Here is a 22093-nt window from a genome sequence, read left to right as displayed (position 1 = left end):
TAAGGAGTGAAACATGATAGGGGAATTTCCCAGTGTATTTCTTAATAACTAATGTACGTACAAAAGTAAAAGGTTATGAAGTGCCTTTTGTTATTCAGTAATGGTCTTTGTCTTGTTCCTGACTTGATTGTAAAATAACTGTATTTTCTCTAGTTGTTCAGAAAAGAAAGATCACAATATTACAGAAGCATTTCCTAGCAGAGGGATTTCAGTTGCATGAGGAAACTCAGCACCTCTCCCAGGCACTGCTTTCCACTCGTCTTTTCAACAGTGATGGTGGCTATACTGCCTGCCAGGAACTATTCCATAATTCTCACCTCTCTAGAGAAAGGACTGTATTAGCCTTATTCTCGGAAACCCAGGAGGACTCACCCCTATAAGCACCAAGTCTCCTGAATTACCAAGTGGGGATCGAGAGTCCCAGGGATTGTGTGTTGGCAAAGCTCTAGCTCTAAGTAACTGTCCACACCGCAGGAGAAGCGTGGGTGTCAACTCACAGTCGGGATGTTCATATGGCAACCAGTGGTGTTTGGTATTCTGGTATTCAAAGTGGGAGTTACGCTGCTGGCACTGCTGGGCTCTGAAGTCCTCAAAGTGTTTTTGGCATTCTTCTGTATTACAAAGCTGGTACTCAAAATTAACGCCAGGACAATCCTGACCACCATTGATGGGCCTAAAGAAAAGACAACATTGAGAAAGGCCTTTTGGCTCTGGTCCAGTGGCTGAAGCTTGCAGGCACAGTGCTGGAGGGCAGAAAGCCAGAGCTTCTGAGCTGCCAGCCCAGTGAATGGACTCATACTTCCTAATTTCAATCCCTTTCCCAAGGCACTGTCTTCTCCCTGCTAGGGTTTGCTGGAGGGAAGCCCCAAACTCAAATCAGTATATTTTAAAACAGTGTATTCTTTCAAACGATATGTTTTAAACGCACAAAAAAAGTATATAAAGAAACAACAAACGGGCATATGGTCTCAGGAAAATTCTATATTTTTATCATGCATAAAACATGTATTTGCAACCCAAAGAAACATTAATCATGGCTCTATGCCTGTTTCTTAATACATCCAATGCAAACAATAATCCTATATTCCTTAGAGAAAAATTGCGATGATTAAATGAGTTACTGTGTTTAAAACACTTAGAAAAGAGTGTGGCATGTGGCGAGCCCTTGCTGTTCCTACTACTATAATTTTTATTGCTTCTGTAAATACTACCATCATCTCTTCCTGTGAAACAGACAGGGTAACCCTCGGTCTTTGTACAAAGATGTGCTTAGAGCCATCCTGCTGCCAGACAAAGAAAACAGGTACCAAATGTTAAACCCTACACAAGGAAGACTGTCTTAATAAGTCTGATAGTTCAGTGTTGTTTTTTTTTTTTTTTCCCCTGCAGAAAATAAGATTTGCTAAGCACACAACAGGGATTCCAAAAATTTTCTCTGGGAGGACAAATGGATAACTTTCCCCCCAAGACTTCCTTGGTCTTTCTTTCACCGTCTTCGTGGCTCAGCTCTGAAGTACCCCTCTTCTGCCTCTGAAGTGAGGGAGCCTCTGTGGTTAGGGAGCTTCTGCCGGCAGGCCTGTGCTTCCTAGAGCGGGTCTCACAGCCTCGGTGCCCAGTACTAAGGACACAGTCATCTGCTTTCCCTGCTCAGTTCCAGAGCCTCCTAAACTGCAATTTCTTTAACAATCTCTAACCTTAATCACGGACTGCTCTTCACTAGATGGATTCCTGGGGATTTACCCAAAATAGACACTTACACGCTTAGTTTTCACGGTCTGTGTTTTACATGTTACTTTGTGAAACTGAACGTTAACGGCATAATATTGAAGCATTTTCTGGTCTGTTCCCAAGTGATGTGCATGATAGGAGGTACACTCACGTTGGATTATTGCACTGGCGTGTTCTGAAGCGCACACCAGTTCCACAGGTCCGGGAACAGGAGCCAAATTTGGTCCAGGATCCCCAGTTACCATCTTGTTTTTGCTGATTAGCATTCTTCCACATGCAATGGCCTTTATAGCACCACTTAGGAAAATGACAAAAACAATTATGAAATTTTGTGCACGTGCTAAAATTGAAGTTGTTATACAAGGACCACCAAGTGAAAGACTTCCTTTTTTATTTCTTTTTCCGGTGAAAATACACTTAAAATCAAACCAAAGTAATGATAACAATATGGGGACCTGGGTAATTTAGACTTGCATTTTTAAGTATAAAATTGAAATAAAAAATAACATTAATCCAGACAAGTTTTTAAATGACCCATTTATCAGTGAGTATCAAACATCATAATCAATAAGGAGATCTGAGCACTTAATTTGCCCAGTCAGTGCTAGTCTACCCTTCATCCCTTGTTATTCATATTATTGGAATTTTTTAAGGACAATATGCTCCCCTTTAAATAATGACAGGAAATGATATGCCTTAACTTTGAAAACAATTAATATATCTAAAACATATATAGCTTTCACAATGATTCTAAGAAATAGATAGGTCAGATATATTATCTTTACTTTTCAGATGAGGAAATTGGGGCCCAGGAAGGACCATGGATAGTGTAAGACCCTCTGACCAGAGTGGGGAATACTAAAACACAGATACTGTAGAGACATAGAGTTTATAGTATCCAACACACAGCAGATGCTCAAAAGGCATTAGTTCTTTTCCTTTCTAACATTTTGATTCATGTTTTTATTCTACATACAATAAAAGTGTTTCTTAAAACTCAACTTTGGGAAATTTAAACATAACACAAATATATTTAAGGACATGGGATGCCCAGATTTGGTTTAGAGGATATCTTTTGCATAAGGCAAAAATGAATCAACTCATCGTTGCTTTTGCTTTTTCAGTCACGAAGCCATAATACCAAATTTTCCCAAAGCAACGTGCTGTATGTTATGAGTTTAGCATAATTCCTAATAGTTTAAACCTGAATAATGACAGATTTTCTTATTACTATCATGTATGCAAGTCTGAGAGCAAGGACAGTTTATACACATTTGAAATAGAGCCTTAAAGGGCTTTCAAAGAACTAAAAACTATATAAACCTTCTTTGCCAGGTTTTGGTCCTATCTACAATATCTTATTTCCAAACTAGTCAAAGCCCTTCAACATGAGTTCTCAACATGCCTTTGTCTGGGGTTTCGTGATCTTTCCCCTCATGAGTAGTGAAGCTTGGCACTGGGCCAGTTTCTGAGCATTGAATCCTCACTACACAACTTGAGATTGAAAACTTCTGGGCATCTTTCCCCAAGGAGCAAGGCCAAATCTTCTGTCTAAGTTCACATGACTTTATTTCTGGACAACTTTCACAAGAAGTGTGATGCCAGCAAGTAAATCAAATCCCATTAGAGCCCAGACACTCCACTGAGCAGCCGCTTCCTATTCTATCAGTCGGGGGCTGAACAGTGGTCCCAAAGATGCCAAGTCCTAATCCTTAAAATCTGTAAATGCTACCTTATTTGGAAAACAGCCTTTGCTCATGTAATTACATAAGAAGTTTTAGATGGGGAGATTACCCTGGATTATTCAGGTGAACCCTAAACATCACATGTATCCTTATAAGAAAGGGGCAGAGGGAAACGGACACGCAGAAGACAGGGGGCAGTGTGGGCACAAATGCAGAGATTAGAGTGGCATAGCCCCAAGTCAAGGAACCCAGGCAGCTACCAGAAGCTGCAAGAGCCAAGAACAGGTTGTCCACGAGAGCCTCTGGGGGGAGGGCCCTTCTGCCCACACACTGATTTCAGCTCGGTGAAACCAACTTTGTTCTTCTGGGCTCCAGAACTGAGAGACTAATTGTTGTTTTAACCCACTCTCTGGTAATTTGTCAGTAATTTGCTAGAGCACCTCTAGGAAACTAGTACACAATGTTCGTGCATTACCACAGTGAAACTTCACATCCTATAGTTTTCTTAAAGGTGACAATACATGTCATTTTAAAGATGATTCTTATGCAACATATCTTAAATCTTTACTGTATAAACAGATTATACTCACTTTCCCAGCAGCACATTCGGTTCCATCAAGTGGGGGCCCTTTTTTAGTCTTGCAAAAGTAGGGATTATCAGGATGGCTACACCAAAGCTGTTTACATGGGTCAAACGTTCGGAACTGGAAAAGAGAAAAACCAAACTCTGAGTGACGTAGAGATGGAATGACTTGTACCGATAATACCTCCTATACAGTTTCTTCATGTCATGTTTCTTGGATATTTTAATTTCAAGGTAATAGTCAAAGTTGTAGCATGTTAAGAAAATAAACATGGCCAAGAATTCCAAGTAAAGAATACTTTTATTCTGCTCTTCTAAAAGAACACTGGTGAACAATGAGTCTGGTTCTCCAGTTGATTTTTACTATTCTGCATGCCATTTCTATCTTATGGTTTTCAGATGTTTAAAGAGTGAGTATTTATTACAAATATTGTAAATATGAAAATGTTGTAGCAGTTTTGCAGCTCTCAAGCCACCAAAATGGCTTCTCTTTATCCCTGAATGTATGAACCAGTTAGAAATAAAAAATAAAAATGCTCATCATGAGCTCACTAAAAGCAGAAAATATCTGTCAAACTTTCCATGTAAGATACTGTATTCCAGGTGTAACAAAATGTCACAATACTTTCATGTTTTTATAAAGTACTTTCTATATATTTGATCTTCATACCATGGCTGAGAAATATGGGTTATAAGGTAAGACTATAGTTATGGATACAAACCAAACAGTCATAGAGCCAGATCAGCATCTTAGTTTTCTCATCTTGAGAATGTTTTTTATTTTCCTAAATCACTATATTATATATATCCAAGTGTGTATGTAAGCACACATATTTGTGTGTACTGTCTCTTCATCTACTCTCTAACAGTAAATTTCTTATCATTCTTCAGATATAAAAAATAAACCTATATATCAAATGCCAGTGTATCTACATATTCCTTCCCTATGCCATTAATTAGGCTTCCCAGGTGGCAGAGTGGTAAAGAATCCACCCGCAATGCAGGAGATGGCAAGAGATGCGGGTTTGATCCCTGGGTAGGGAAGATCCCCTGGAGTGGGAAGCAGCAACTCACTCTAGTACTCTGGACTGGAAAACTCCACGGACAGAGGAGCTTGGCGGGCTACAGTCCATGAAGTCGCAAAGCGAAGACATGACTGAGCACACACACTCATACCATTAATCATCCACATACAGTCTTATCGTCATAGCTTTCTTTTTTTTCTTTAACGTTATTTATTTATGGCTGTGCTTGGTCTTCACTGCTGCACTGGCTTTTCTCTAGTTGCGATGCACAGGCTTTTTACCGCGGTGTCTTCTCTTGCTGTGGGGCGAGGGGTCTAGGGTGCACAGGCTTCAGTAGTTGTGGCCCCCGGGCTCTAGAGCAGAGGCTTAAGAGATGTGGAGCATGGGCTTAGGTGCTCTGAGGCATGTGGGGTTTTCCTGGACCAGGGATCGAACGCATGTCTCTTGCATTGGCAGACAGATTCTTTAGCACTGAGCCACCAGGGAAACTCCGTCATAGCTTTCTTTTAAAATTAGTGCTCATTTTCGATCTGGGTTTTTTGTTCTAATTCCTACTACTTAATGCAGAAATTGTAATTTTCTACAATATTGAGCCAGAGCTTTAGAATTCTCAGGTTAAAACATTGATGCAGGAAAACAGGAACTGACTGTATATCTTACAGGCAAACCAAATAGCGATGTATGTGTATCTGCAAAGGCAGAATTTCAATAGCAGATCAACTTCTTTCAATGAAATACATTTTTCCTTGCTCTAACACATAAAGCTTCCTCTAACATATAAGAAGCCCCATTTACCAGATGTGTGACTTAAGCAAGTTGCATAACCTCTGTAAGTCTTGGCTTTTTCATCTGTAAAATAAAAGTATACCAACTTCCTTCTAGCCTGTCACAAGGATTAAATAAGATAGTATATTTAAAGCACTTAGCTTTAGCATGTAGAGACATAGAAGACACAAATCATTGGTTCATATTCTTGCACCAGTGAATCTGTAAAGGTCACCAAACAGGAGCTACGCAAACAGATTTTAAGATGCAAAAATCTAAATTGACTGTAACGTACCGCAGTGCACATTTTATAACCAACTCCAAAGTCAAAACGACACTGCTCATCCATAGAATAATTGATTCCAGGAAGTTCTGGGAGTTTGGGCCAGTCATGTTCAAATGGGTCATCAAGGAGACAGTCATAGGAACTGGAGGAAGGAAAATATTGCATACAGCTAAATGTTCATTTTTTTTTTAATCATATCTCAGTGAGAAAGTATTCTTAAGTTACATACTCTGGAATTTCATCAGATCATAAAGCAAGTTCATGAAAGCATATCTTTTAAGGATTTTGGTTTCAGCTCCATTTAGAAAAAGACCATTCATCTTTATTCTTCCCAGGAAAATAAGCCAAGCATACTCAAAAACACAGTAGAACTGTAACAACCTTGTTCATGTCCCTAGCTGAACCCCAATGGTGTGGCGGGGCAGATCCTGACATCCACCCTATGGGGTATAGGTGGTATACCCGAAGCAGGCAATGTGTGACCACCCTCTCTTCATTCTCAAATCAACTTTGACCATTAGTCAAAGATCCCACAGAGAATTTACGGAAAGGAAATCACAGTTAAAAAAAATTCACTTCAAGTCTAGGCTTACGGCTTCAAATATTACAATCACATTATGGGATTACTGTGCCAAAAGCTAAGTCACAAGAAAATGTTTATCGTGAACAACAGTTTTCATTCACTGGGAGTTCTGTTATGATCAATGCCCTAAAGAGACAGTTTCACGTCTGTATTTCCACTGTAACATTCTCATGACACAAAGAAGGAGACATACTGTATGTATCTTTTCAGTTCTTGGCCGCTACACCGGGACCAGTGGTAACGATGAAATGCGGCTTGCACCAAGGGGGCCATGACACTTCCCATAGCAGTCTCATCACCGCATCTGTTGCCCTGCCCATCGTGTTCCATCCCCAACCTAGAACACAGAGTGAGACCCCACTGGTAAGAATCAACATAGAGACCACGGCGTTGGCATAATTTCTGTTTTGAAAGTAAGTACATGGAAATAGGTATTTTTTTTTAAGCTAACAAGGCTTTTGTGGAGGAGTCACAGACACTGTGAAACTGGGAGCAATGTGGCAGAAATGCCTTTCTTGTTCTTGTAGCTACAAAAAGCCCACGAGTGTCTCTGCAAGCCAGTCACTCATTTGGTTTCCGCGCATGACCTCTTCGCTCTTTTCAGCTCCTCAAACTTGGCAAGAGGGTGAGAGTTGCATGCTGGCATGTGCTCGGCCCAAAGTATGAACAATACTGAGAGAGGCAGAAAGAAAAGACCTTGCTTTTTTCCCCACTCTATAGCTGTCAACAGTGACTTACACATGGCCAGTTTCATGTGCTACTACAAAGGCAGATGAAAAACCATCCTCGTGATTCAGGGTACAGCTTCTCACCGGGTGACACATGCCTGTGACTGGAGCATATCCTGTAGAGAATAACAATTACTTTTATTTTCATTTTATGAGAAAACCCATTAAGAATTACTACTGGATCTTTGCCGAGGGAAAAAGAAAAAAGCTTTTCAGGAAACAGAGGCAGTATTATTTCGCTGCTAGCATCATGCCACATTCTCTTGGGAAAGCCACAGGTAATGGGCCTCTGAAAGGATTCACTGGGTCTGCAATTTTCTCCTCTCCTAAGGGACAGAACTGCCTGGGGTTACCATTCTGCTCTGCCCACCAACTTAAGCCCTACCTTTCTGCTGTGGTGAGTGTTCCTTCAAATCATGGTACTGATGAAGGGAGCCCGAGATTCCATCAATGTTGAAAAGAAAGTGGCCAGTCTAATTTTTTTTTTTTTTTGAAGTCTACATCAGAGTTTATTAGATAGATAGATGTAAGCTGACTTTGGAAGAAAGTTCTTCGGCAATAGACATTTCCCATGGCACCTCTTTTCCCCTTCTAAACACTCAGTGGAAATCGCACTGCATTTTATAGCAGCCCCTCTGTACCCCAAATGTACACCCATTATTGTAAAGGAGAGCATAGTATATCATGGTATTTAGGTGGCATTTAACATTGTGAATTCCACGGAAGTCACTGGAAGCAGAAAGCAAATGTATGCTTGGCTGAGGCAAAGATGAAAGTGATGGTGGAGATGTGAACATGTGAACAGACTCCCTGATTCAGGATTGCTCTTTTTTTTTTAATTTAAAAATATTTTATTTTATGTTGCAGTATAGTTGATTTATACTGTTGTGTTAGTTTCAGGTGTTACAGCACAGTGATTCAGTTGTACTTTTGAAAAGTCATGCCCTTAAGATTTTCTGCTACATAGTAATGGAAATACCTTGCATTCCAGCAGGTCCGAAGTCTTGCCTGGTTAAGAAAATTGCGTGATCATGGTGTTCAGAGTGATTGGGATCAGATTTTTGTTGTTGGCAAGCCCAGCGACACACGTTCTCCAGGCTCCTGGATGGATTTCCCCTTTCTATGAGGCTGATGGACTAGGAGAAAACAATATGTTAAAGACATACATAATGTTAATATTTTCCCAAAGGCTTCAATGAATAACTTTCTCTGAAATTAACATTTGAGATTACAGTAATTAAATAATGTACAATAATATTATTGGGGGCTTGTTAGATAACTAATCTCATTTGGAAATTCTAAATGCACCTAAGGGATACCTTTATGATGATCAACATTATCTGTGTGAAAGGTGGCTGACACCATTAACTGAAATACGTGATGATGAATTTTCTTGCTACTGTGAAGCAACTCAGTATTAATCAACCGGGTAAAAAAATCTAGATAAATATTAGAACAATAACAGAAGACAGATGGAAAGATTTGGAAGACTTTTTCTCCAGAAATATTAAAGCCAAAGATCTTCAGTTTCTTTTTTTTTTTTTTTGCTTCAAAATTAATCAAAGCTGGTTTGTATAATTTGAGAAGCAGTCAAATTATATAAACCTCACACTGAAAAAAATAATTACCCGTTATTTTAACCTCACAGCAATGAAGAGAGGGGGCACTCATATCCTGCTGTTCCAAGAAATGGAGTGACAAATTCCTGGGGACCCTGCTGTGCATATGCGCTCAGACATGTCCAACTTTTTGTAACACTATGGACTGTAGCCCAACAGGCTCCTCTGTCGATGGGATTCTCCAGACAAGAACACTGGAGTGGATTGCCATTTCCTTCTCTGGGGGATCTTCCCGACCCAGGGTTAAGCCCATGTCTCCTGCATCTCCTGCATCGCAGGTGGATTCTTTACCACTTGAGCCATTGGGGAATGCAGTTACTATCACACTGTCATCAGGAGATAAAAGTTCAGAGAGAAAGGCCCCATCCTTCAAGAACCCAGGAGCCACACTTCCCTGAGGAGTTCTGATGGAACAAGAAACTGAATTTGGAACTTCAGATTGGTTCTTACTTGGCTGACTGGCTGAGAGTTTTGTTACATTTCAGCAAATGGTTTTATCAGTGTTCACATTCTTAATAAAAAAGTTTGGTTTGTTATATGTTGATCACATACTTCTCCAAAGAAATGATTTTAACAACGAACTGAAGGTGTTCGACATCTCCAGCTGGAGCTGACTTGCTTTCTGTGCTGGAGACACAAAGGAGGTCAGGTTTGTGGGGGAAACTAAAGATAATGACACCCTTTCACCAGAAATGGTAAGTTTCCATACATAATAAAATGCAAACACATGGACTTTTCCCCCTGTTCTTGCTAAATGCCTATTTCATTAGTATTCCATAATCAGGAGGATTAACTATGGGAGGGGGTTATTTAATTTTAAGCAACAGGAAAGCTGCCAAGTTAGTCACTTCCCCTATGTTTTCTCCTCAAGAGGAGAGACTATTTCATCCATTCCATTATTTCCAAGGACAGGAATCCAACTAGTGCCATTTTAAAGCCAGCTAAAGTTACACTACATAAAAATGCCTATTGTATGTATTCTGACTCAACACTTTGTTTTCAAGATTATAAGATTAATGCCCTTTAAGAAAAAATTCACCATATGCTTCGCTTTTATTAATTGGAGAGATGTGAAATATTCCTTTTAAGAAATCATGAGAGAGTAAGGATCTCTGTTATTTTGTTAATCCGCCTATAATGTGGGACACCTGGGTTTGATCCCTGGGTTGGGAAGATCCCCTGGAGAAGGGAACGGCTTACCCACTCCAGTTTTCTGGCCTGGAGAACTCCATGGACTGTATAGTCCATGGGGTCACAAAGAGTTGGACACGACTCAGTGACTTTCACAGCCTGACACACACACAGGTATATCTGAAGCACCTAGAAAGCATTTGACACAGAGCAGGCACTCAACATATGTGTTTTGGATTAAAAAATCAATCATAAATTTAACGCTGGTGGTGGTTGTTCAGTTGAAAAGTTGTGTCTGACTCTTTGCGACCCCAATGAACTGTAGCACACCAGGCTTCCCTGTCCTTCACTATTAAGGAAATCCTCTTTTTTCATTATATTGTCATACATAAAATCAGGATAATTATCTCCAACTCCATTAGACAGAGGTAAACACATCAAATGACACCAACACAAAAATCATTCATTATCTAATCTAAGTTAGAGATCTCCATTCTTTGGGGCAGTTTTCTCTTCTCAATTCAGAGCAACTGGGGTCTATGTGAGACATATCTACTATACCTTCAGTAGACTAATCTGTTTGCTAACCCACTCTTTGATGTTCACAGTTCACATATAGTAAGACATTTTACCTTTGCATAACCCAGCATTATCATGCGCACCAGGACTACATTTATATGCACTCCCAGGGACTCATCATGGTAAATTTCATTCACCTAGAAACAAAGGAGATAATTACTAGAAGAAAGGCCACACAGAGAACTTCAGGAGATGGACACTTAAGGAAATGGCCATGTAATCCCAAATACAGGAGTCAAGTCACTTTTTTTTTTTTTTTTTTGGTAGTTTAGTTTAAACTGATATCTGAAATGAAATCATTTACTTTTAACTTTGGAATGATTCCTGGCTATATGAATTACTGATATTGTAAACCCTGTAGTATCATGAACATAGAAAATAGGCTATAAAAGGGTTTCATTAAACTATTGTAGTGTTAAGAATCCATGTGTACTATGATCCACAGATAAAATTCATCAAAAGCAGTCACATTTAAGAATCTGCCTTCCAATGCAGGAGACACAGGTTTGATCCCTGGCCAGGAAGATCTGCTAGAGGAGGGATAGGCTACCCACTCCAGTATTCTTGGGCTTCCCTTGTGGCTCAGCTGGTAAAGAATCCACCTACAATGCAGGAGACCTGGGTTTGATCTCTGGGTTGGGAAGATCCACTGGAGAAGGGAAAGGCTACCCACTCCAGGATTCTGGCCTGGAGAATTCCACAGACTATATAGTGCATGGGGTCGCAGAGCTGGACACAACTGAGTGACATTCACTTCACTTCGGGAAGATCCCACATGCCGTGGGACAACTAAGCCCGTGAGCCTTGACTACTGAAACCCAAGTGCTCTAGGGCCCATGCTTCAAAACAAGAGAAGCCACTGCAATGACAGAATCCTGTGCACCACAACTAGAGAATAGCCCCTGCTCGCCACAACTAAAGAAAGCCCGCCTGCAGCAATGAAAACCCAGGACAGCCAAAAAATAAACAAATGAAAGCTATAGCAAGACCACGATTCAGGTGAAGCATCTGCCAGCAGAGGGATGGCAACCACGTGAAGAAAAAGAGCCAGCACGTCCTTCAGGGCCTCTCTGTCACCACCAGGGCTGTGACCTCTCGTTAGGGAAGCTGGCGTGCAGGGGCTGTGGTGCTACTGTGGGCCAGTACCTGGGTGGTCCTCCCAATGCCTCCTCCACCCCAAGAGTGGGGCATCTGAGGCAGTGATTACTTAGAAGTCCTACAGTAAAGAAATCCTCCCACATTTGAATTACTAAGATAAGATGACTGTTCAAGTACATATAATATCAGTCCTGGGTAAATCTCAGAGGGGGCAAAGTTGAGTCACTGCACTTGATTTAATTTTAAATGTTAAATTAAAATTTCTACAGGTAATCTGGTATACTTTAAAACCATAGCTATTAGGACTTACACAACCTCAGAGGTCATAGTCCAACAGACTTTTATAGATGAGGAAGATGAAGACCATAGAGATTAATTAACATGCAGAACTCTGACAGTCAGTTATTGACAGTCTAAAGAGACTCCTGGCTTCCCTGAAGGCTCAGCAGTAAGGAATCTGCCTGCAACATAAGAGACACAGGAGATGCGTGTTTGGGTCTGGAAGATCCCCTGGGTCTGGAAGATCCCCTGGAGGAGCAAATGCCAACTTACTCCAGTATTCCTGCCTGAAAAATCCCATGGACAGAGAAGCCTGGCAGGCTATATTCCAAAGGATTGAAAAGAGTTGGATACGACTGAACATGTACGACCATGCAGAAGAGCAAAGTGACTTCTATCTTCTGGTTATGCTAGTGCAAAATTGGTGTGAATAAAAATTGCTAGGAAGTTGGATATGCTAGCAGAAATGGGAAAGGTGGATTTATCTGGCTACAATTCAAAGTTCTTAACTATTCTCAGGAACAGGGAATCAACATTTGTCATAATAACTGAAAGAGGGATGGAAAATGAACCTCAATTCAACTCAAGACCCAGGAGGTTTGGACAGAAGGCCTAGAGGAAAGATAGGCAAAATCTCATAAAGAGAAGCCTTAAAAAGAAATATAACTCAAGGATAATAGAATGCTCTAAAAAAAGAAATTTATGGATTTCTTATCATACTGACCAAGAAACAGACCAAGAAATCTCAAATGAAAAGTTTCAGGAATCTAATCAGACTACACAGAACACTTTAGATATCAAAGTGTTAAATGTAGGTTAAAGATAAGTAAGTAAAATTGCCCAGTCATGTCCAACTCTTTGTGACACCATGGACTGTAGCCTACCAGGCTCCTCTGTCCATGGGGTTTTCCAGGCAAAGAGTACTAGAATGGGTTGCCATTTCCTTCTCCAGGGGATCTTCCCGACCCAGGGATCGAACCCGGGTCTCCTGCATTGTAGGCAGATGCTTTACCATCCAAGCCACCAGGGAAGTCTTCTGGTAAAGGTACACTTATACTAAATTTTTAGATGGAACAAAAAAGGGAAGAATAACTAAGATGGAGGTATAAGACCTAGGGAAGCTAATATATACTAAAGAAGATAAAGTGTAGTTTACCAAGTAAAGATTCAGGTTCCTTTTAAGTGGAAAAATGCAGTATATATGAAAGCGTTAGTTGCTCAGTTGTGTCCAACTCCTTGTGACCACATGGAGACCACCAGGCTCCTTGTCCATGGGATTCTCCAGGCAACAATACCGGAGTGGGTTGCTATTCCCTTCTTCAGGGGATCTTTCTGACCCAGGGATCAAACCTGGGTCTTCTGCTTTACAGGCAGATTCTCTACATCTGAACCAGCAGGGTAACCCATGTATACATAGATATACATTTACAAACTCACACATACACACACACACACACACACACACACACACACACACACACTTATAACGGTGAGACCCAATTTAACTACTATTCAAGACAAGCCAAGGAGTGAAAACAATCTGTAATTCACTCTTGCATTGCACAAGTAAGCAGGCTGATAGCACATGCCCAAGCAATTAAACTAGAGGCCATTGCACATCTGTAGCATTGAGTTCATTTTGTCTGTTCTGTCTGATGAAAGAGATGTATACAAACGGGAGAGCTTCCCTCATGGCTCAGCGGTAAAGACTGTCTGCCAATGCTGGAGATGCGGATTCGATCCCTGGATTGGGAAGACCCCCTAGAGAAGGAAATAGCAACCCACTCCAGTGTTCTTGCCTGGGAAATCCCATGGTCAGAGGAGCCTGGCCAGCTTTGGTCCAGGCGGTCACAAAAAGTAGACATGATTTAGTGACTAAACAACAACTGCAACAATAAATAGGAATGTAACCAGAGTCCTCTAAGCAAGGAGCCGAGAAAATGGGCCACATAAAACGTGGTGAGAGAGATGTAGTGGCTAAGAGCCTGACATGAGCCACTAATAGTCTCAGTTGACACCTGTCTTGACATCTCAGAAAGCTTCATCTTTCTGAGTCTCAGTCAAATGGACAGAATAAGAATACTATCTCATAGGATTGGGGTAAGAATTGAAAGATTTAATGTATGCACACAACAGCTCAAAAGTTTTAAGAGTGAGGAGAAAAGTACATTAAAGCACATAAGAGTGTAGGAAATAGAAAAGAAAACCTAGAAGAAAAATAGCCACCATACGTAAAAAGGGTGCAATTTGCTCTGAATATCTATGGCAAATAAAACTAAAACCATGGGTTCACTGCTAAAAGGGAACATTTCAGGTCAATATAAGGAGAACTGAATGCTGGCCAAAAAGCTGTAATTTCTTATGACCCTCTTGGCCATGGGCAGATTCTGTTATCTTACGCCATACCTCATAATGCCTAGCTGAAGACTGAATTCTTCTCTTCTGCAAGGATTATCTGATAAGACATTTCTAGCATAATAATTCCAGTATAAGTAAATGTCCAAGCCAAGCCTGCCATCTACAGAAACTCATGGACATTCCAAGAGACCTCTCATAAGGCGGTTGTTCTGAATTAGCATAAAGGTTTCACACACGAAGTTTTAACATGTACTTAATGTGTTCTTAGTCATTCAGTCATGTCCAACTCTTTGTGATCCCCACCAGACTCCTCCGTCCATGGGATTCTCCAGGCAAGAATACTGGAGTGGGTTGCCATTTCCTTCTCCAGGGCATCTTCCCAACAGAGGGCTTGAACCCACATCTTCTGTGTCTCCTGCATATCAGGTGAATTCTTTATCCACTGGGCCATTGGGGATGTCCTAACATGTACTTAATGTATCAATAATTGAAATGTAAATGCATTTAATGTAAAAGATGTTGAACTCAATGTTAGTGAGTGCACACAATTGGGGAACAATATAATTTTAAACTAAAGAAGAACAGATAAAAAGAACTAAATTAATTTCTGGAGGAGAAGTGATGCAGGCAAGAGAGGGCCTTACAGCCATGGATGAATAGCAGTGACTATGATATTTTTAAATGCTATGGGAGACTTTTATGTCAGAAAACTATTAGAGTCATAAAATAAACTAAAGGTGGCAATTATAACAAATAGCTTGTGATATCTGAGCTAGTATAATGTACATATGAAAAATGAAAGTGAAAGTCACTCAGCCATGTCCAACTCGATGTGACCCCATGGACTATAGGCCATTAGGCTTCTCTGCCCATGAAATTCTCCAGGCAAGCATACTGGAGTGGGTTGCTGTGCCCTCCTCTGGGGGATCTTCCCGACCCAGGAATCGAACTCAGGTCTCCTGCATTTCAGGAAGACTCTTTACCATCTGAGACACCAGGGAAGCCCATAACATACATATAATCACCCTAAATTAGTAAATTCATTTTTGTTTGGTAAATTTAAAAATCGGCACAGTGCTGAGAAAATATAAAGGACACAATTCATGTTCTCAATAGCAATATTATATTATAAAATGATGAAATAGAAAGGCACTTTTTAAAAAGTTAAATTTATCATTCACAAAAGAAAAATATTATTTAACAATAGTCCCTATTATGCCAGACTAGTACGTTAACAGAGTACCCCAGTAGAAATCAAGATCAGTTATGGAGTGTTCCAAGTTGGCACAAATTTGTGAAACTATCTGAGTATAACATGGATAGAAATAATCAAATATAAGGCAACAGTATTTATATATAGGAGAAAATATTCTTTCAATGTGGCAAATAGGTGTCTCTATTGTGCAAAGCACTGGATATCATTTATTATTTTGCTTCTCAAGGTTTAAAAAGTTGCTTCCTTTACCTTATTCACTTTTAAAATGTACCTAATAAACTGACTGCTTGCCATCTGGCCAGGCCTTATCAATAACAGGATGTAAAGTTTTTTAGGTTCTAAGACACACAGGATATGATAAGAGTTGCAGAAATAATCAGCATCACAGAATTAAATATATTCAAAGACTTGAATTCTAGTCTCAAATCTGCCACCGACAACCTGAATGACTTTGGGTTGGTCACTTAACCTCTCTGAGCCTCTGTTTTCTCACTGGCAAATTATAATCTTGCTTGCTCTTTTTGCTTCACACAGCTGCAGTTCAAATCAAACAAAATGCCACAAACTGCCCTCAGCAAAATAAAAGGCACATGAGAACACTTCTACCTAGCCATACAAAAAGTCTTAAAGGCTTACGAACATATTTTCCAATCTATCCGAAAAGAGCAAAGAAAAACAAACAAAAAAATAAACAAACAAAAAACGTAACCCCCCCCCTTAGTTTTCACTGAAAAGGATTTGAAAAATCTTCTACTGTAAATTTATTTACTCTCAATAAAATAATAATAGAATCAAAGATACAGTTTAAATTATCAAAAAAAAGGAAAAATTTAACAATTTTATTTTTCAAAAATACTCTTTCCAGCAGAGGGCAGTACGCACATGTTAGAGGTGGGTGAAGGAGCAGCCGTGTTATACACCTGAACGTACTTACACACCACTTGGTATGTCTGCCTTTTGTATATTTTCACATAAATAAAATAAGCTCCTTAAAATGAAATAGGAATTTAAAAATATTCTAACCTGAGGAAAACACTGAGTGACTGGACTCAAAAACAAAAAAAATATTGAAGACATCTTTATGTAGATTGTTTTCCAGTGTCATCTGATTAAAACATTATATGAGAGGCATGAGTTTTAACAGTCAATAAATGATATATAGAAGGAAGTAAACAGATCATACTGAATTAAAATTTTGGATATGTTAAGATGAGTGAAAACAATATTTTTTAAGAAAGCAGTTTTGTAACACAGTGACAAGGAAAGCTATTTTTTCCTAATTTAAAACAGAATCAAGAACACAAAAAACCAGCCTTACACAGAGTTTTCCAAGTTCCAGACACGGTTTTAAATACTTTACCTATGTTAATCAAGTAACCCATAGTCTTTGCAACAACTTTAAAGATATCATTATCTCCATTTTACATCAAACAACATTGAGGCCCAGAGAGGTTAAGTACTTTGCCCAAGGTCACACAGCTAGTACAGAGTCAAGGATGTACACCTAGGCAGCCTGGCTCCAGAGTCAGTAGTTTTTACCAACTCGCTACACTTCTACACACCTGCAGACCACTGCACTGTCGCGATGCAAAACAAATCTAATTTTAGAATAATCAATAGTGATCCATTACCCCCAAGTTTAAGAAACTGATGTGTAAGCATACTGATAAAGATAACTTGAAAAAATTTTACTTCTTTTTCATAATTTTCCTTTGTGTAAATTTTAAGAAAATGAAGAATTAATTAGACTTGAAATTGACTCCTAATAAGGATTTCTTGATGGTCAATATAACCTAAAAATATATTGGGAAAAAATGAAAAGGAGCTGAAGCAAATTACTGGAGAAAATGAATAGGAAAAGAAGAGATAGGGCTGAAATTTATAACCAGTGTTTTGGGTTGTAAGCAAAGCATTAAGCATAAGCATTCTAAGAAGTCATATATCAGATATTACATAAGGCAAATCAAAGTTCATCATTGCAAAACTGAATATCCTGTCACCATGTCAGGCACCCTAAGGAGCACAGGTGGATTTTCTATAAGGTGATCAGGGTTGAGCCCAGAATATTTATTAAATTACCTGAAAAATGGGGTAAATAGGATACTAATTTTTAAGTAACCTTAAATTGGAAGGGATTGCCAATGTGAAGGCGGGGAAAGGTAATGATTTTAGGAATACTTGATTTACTTGATTGATTAAATCAAGTATTCCTTTCCTTAAGAGGAAAATTCCTTCCAGGTTTGTTCCCTGACAGGACAATTTCTCCCAGGACATTTCCCTGGCAGGACACTCTGACCTGCTTTGTCTGACGAGCTGACAAACAGCTTTGTCTGCCTTTGACAAAAAAAAAAGACACTCATATTTCTTTAGGATGGAGGGATGAGGTCTTGAAAGGCCATATTGCTCAGTGCTTAAGGGTATGGGCTCCACAGTCAAACTGCCTGGGTTTGCTCTTAGCTATGTGACCTTGGGCATCTTATTTGTCTCCGTGCCTCAGCCTTCTCATCTGTAAAATGGGATAATTACACTACTGTCCTTATAGGATTGCTGAGAGGAATAAAGGAGGTCACATATGTACAGGGCTTAAAGGTGTCTGGGCCTTGCAAATATAAAAACAAAAATTATTAGCCATCATTAGTAACATTATATAGAAGCAAACAAATGGTATACATGTATAATTTTTTTAAAGAGACTTTTTGTTAATTAAAGGCAAAGAAGTAATGACAAGACAGCCTTGGTGACTTTGGCTGGACATAAAAGAATCCTATAGTAGACTGGGAAAATATATCACTCTATCCACAACCATACCTTGTTGAGCAAAAAGTTCCAAACACATATCTGCTTAGATTTGCAGTCCTATCCTCTGTATTTTAACTCAGGGTATAGCTGTCTCCTAACCTGTCAACTCCTTTTCCCTCACAATTTCAGAATAATAATGACTACTTTTTAAAAATAATGAAATATAGTAATTTAAAATGTATTAGTTTAAGGTGTATAGAGAGGTGACTAAGTTATACTCTTTATTTCATATTCTTTTCCATTATGGGTTATTACAAGATATTGAATATAGTTCTCTGCACTGGACGGTAGGTCCTCATTGACTATTTATTTTATATACAGTAGCACTAGAGGTAAAGAACTTGCTTGCCAACTCAGGAGATGTAAAAGATGCAGGTTCGATCCCCAGGTCAGGAAGATGCCCTGGAGAAGGAAATGGCAACCCACTCCAGTATTCTTGCCTGGAGAATCCTATGGACAGAGGAGTCTGGTGGGTTATGGTTCATAGGGTCACAAGCAGTTGGACACAACTGAAGCAAATTAGCATGATTAGCACGTGTTATCTCTTAATCTCAAACCTCTAATTTCTCCTTCCCCTAATAAACTGCTGCTGCTGCTGCTGCTAAGTCACTTCAGTCGTGTCCGACTCTGTGCGAACCCATAGACGGCAGTCCCCGTCCCTGGGATTCTCCAGGCAAGAATACTGGAGTGGGTTGCCATTTCCATCTCCAATGCATGAAAGTGAAAAATGAAAGTGAAGTCACTCAGTCGTGTCCGACTCTTAGCGACCCCTTGGACTGCAGCCTACCAGGCTCCTCCGTCCACGGGATTTTCCAGGCAAGAGTACTGGAGTGGGGTGCCATTGCCTTCTCCGCCCCTAATAACTACCTTTTATGAATAGTTTCATCTAATATTTAGTGAACTGAATTGTGCCTAAGGGCCCTGGGGGTAGGGAACTGAATGACAAATGAGTTTAAGTCTCTGCTCTTACCATTGTTGTTTGGTTGCTAATCGTGTCCAATTCTTTTGCAACCCTATAGACTGTAGCCCACCAGGCTCCTCTGTCCATGGGGTTTCCCAGCCAAGAATACTGGAGTGAGTTGCCATTTCCTTCTCCAGGGAATCTTTCTGGCCCAGGGATCAAACCTGAGTCTCCTGCATTGGCAGGCAGGTTCTTTACTGCTGAGTCTCCAGGGAACCCTGCTCTTACCACGAATATATTCTAATAGGTAAAATAGACACTAAACAAGGAAAATATAAATCATCACAAAAAGACATGCAGACGAGGTCATTTTGGATGGGAAAGGGTGCTACAAAGAAAATCTGAGTGATGAGCTAGAGGACAAGAGAGAGAGGAAGAAGCTACCTGAAGCTGGGGGACTCAGAGCCTGAAGACTCATTTGGATAAGAAGAAAACAGGCAGTTGCCTCTCTGGGGAAAAAGTGATCCAGGAAAAAGGGAGGAGCTGGTACAAAAGCTCAATCTCTGTTATCATGAATCTCAAACACTACGAAGGAGACATCTTGATAATGTGAAAAAGAGACTGAGACCCAGAGAAGTTATGCAATTGTTGCCGAAATGATTAGCACAGCTACAAAGCCAATAAGTCTATATGACACCAATGTCTTTTCCCTGTTATAACCATCTCGCCTGTCTTTTTCTTCCTGAATAGTGAACGTGCCAAGTTTCCTCCCTTTAGGCTCTTTCACACTTCCTTAAACATATTTATTTGATCCAAAAAATCAATGCCATTTTTCATATTCAATCGCTCCCCTTCTTGGGGTCCTTTTCCTTCTTTGACTAATATTCTCAATTTTCCTTCATCATGAAAAAATAAAGCCACCTACAATATTTTGTAGCATTTAGTACTGTTTATCACTACATTCATCAATGATACTATTCAAATTCATCAATGATATTCAAGTTATTTAGCTATACTTTAATAATTGCTCCTTTTCCACTGGCTCATCCACACACGTCAGTGTGACTCAATGTTTTGTTTCTGATCCTCTTCTCACATACTTTCTCTGCAATAGTTCATCCATTGCTGTTTCTTCAACCAATTTCTACAGACTGATGAATCCCAAATATCTCACACTGATTCACCTCTCTCAGGCTTCACAGTCCGCTGTTCAGCTCTAGTAAGAGATCTATCTATCTGGAAATACACCAATGTATCTCAAAGTATACTCACCCTCTCCTGTTCTTCTCTCTGAGTATTCTATCACAGTTAAAGATGAAACCATCTTTAAAAATATATATATTTTTGGCCATACCGAGTGGCATGTGGGATCTTAGTTCCCCAAACCACACCCCCTGCATTGAAAGTGTGGATTCTTAACCACTGGACCACCAGGGAAGTCCCAAAGATGAAACCATCTTGATTCTTTCTTCTTCTTCAAGCATGATAGTCAGTATATTACCAAGTCCTGCAGTACCTCTCACATCTGTCTCTCCTGTCCGCCTTCACGTCCAGCACCTCAGTATGGGTCCTACTCAGTTGAACTGTTGCAACCACCTCTTAAAACTTTTGCAAATATTTTCATTTGGATAATTTGGGCTCATTTCAGTAGTTCTCCAGAAGGCTATTCTGGAGAATATAGCTATTCTCCATAAGCATGAGGCTGTCATTTTATGATTAATTATGCTTTGACTTCCCTAGGCATCAAAGGAGCTTTGGGTAGACCAAGAATAGGCACTTCAGCTATAAGGCCTCATGAGGTCTTCCAGCCTTTGGAATAGTGGAAACATACCAAAAGCTGTTGCAGAACTGATTTCTTTCTTCAAGAACGAGAAAGACAATTTGCTTAGCAAACTAAAAAATTTTTCTGCTGTAGGACCCTTGAAAAAATAAAGGCTGAAACAAACCAGGGAAACAAGTATTTATTGCTGTTCAGTTAAAATTAAAGGACCTATGAACAGCAGCACTGTTTGCATGTCATGTCATGTTAATTTCACCTGTGATGAAGGGAGTTTCTTCCAGAATGACGGGTCCAGGATATTCCAGGGAAGATGTACATATTTGTACAAGGGGTGGCTGAAATGATGTGTGCTTACTCCAGTCTGTCGCTGTGACCTTGTGTGTTCAGTCCACACTGGGGACAGTAAGTTTCTTGAGGTAGGGACGGATAGTATAAATCACAAGGAATCTGAAGCCAGATGGACCATAGTTTGTCCCCTAATTTGGGCACTTAAATATTAATACTGTGTGTCTATATTCATAGCTCAATGTCTAACAGAGTCTCTTCCTCCAAATCATTCAATTTTATCCTGAATTCTCTTTTTAAAACACAAACTAATCTTTAAAAGCCTTTTCATAAACCTTCTTCACTTGCACCATAAATTTCAAACTCCTCAGGATAGTGCATACATTTTTCTACAGGCAGCCTCAGATTGTTTACCCAGCCTCACCTTCTGCCATCTCCACCTCCAGTAGCTCCAAAGACATCATGAGCTATCACTTTTAAAATCCTTATAAAACCTGTTCCCCATCTTCTAAAACCCATCTTTCTCTTTTTCTAGCAGGGAAATGCTAATCCATTCTCTAAGTTTCAACTCAAATGACACATCCTCTATGAAGATTTCATTTGCCAGTAATGTTACTTGCTAAACCACATCCCCTTGTTCTAAGTTATTTTGTGGCCGAATCTCT

The 22093-nt window shown here is 39.8% G+C and overlaps 1 protein-coding gene across 2 annotated transcripts in view; it reads right to left on the bottom strand.

Moving 5' to 3' along the window:
• Positions 1-22093, bottom strand: part of ADAMTS3 (ADAM metallopeptidase with thrombospondin type 1 motif 3) — a 277278-nt gene that overhangs the window by 28867 nt on the left and 226318 nt on the right. For both annotated transcript variants that reach the window (XM_061145817.1, XM_061145818.1), the window contains 8 exons: positions 10766-10849; positions 8363-8519; positions 7394-7499; positions 6849-6992; positions 6082-6214; positions 4004-4117; positions 1880-2025; positions 498-673 (listed from right to left, as the gene is read on the bottom strand). In XM_061145817.1, the coding sequence (XP_061001800.1) occupies positions 498-673; positions 1880-2025; positions 4004-4117; positions 6082-6214; positions 6849-6992; positions 7394-7499; positions 8363-8519; positions 10766-10849 (1060 nt within the window). The remainder of the gene's footprint in view (positions 1-497; positions 674-1879; positions 2026-4003; positions 4118-6081; positions 6215-6848; positions 6993-7393; positions 7500-8362; positions 8520-10765; positions 10850-22093) is intronic.

This window comes from Dama dama, chromosome 6 (assembly GCF_033118175.1).
Source record: "Dama dama isolate Ldn47 chromosome 6, ASM3311817v1, whole genome shotgun sequence".
NCBI classification, from domain to species: Eukaryota; Metazoa; Chordata; class Mammalia; order Artiodactyla; family Cervidae; genus Dama; species Dama dama.
This window is presented reverse-complemented; position numbering and strand designations above follow the sequence as displayed.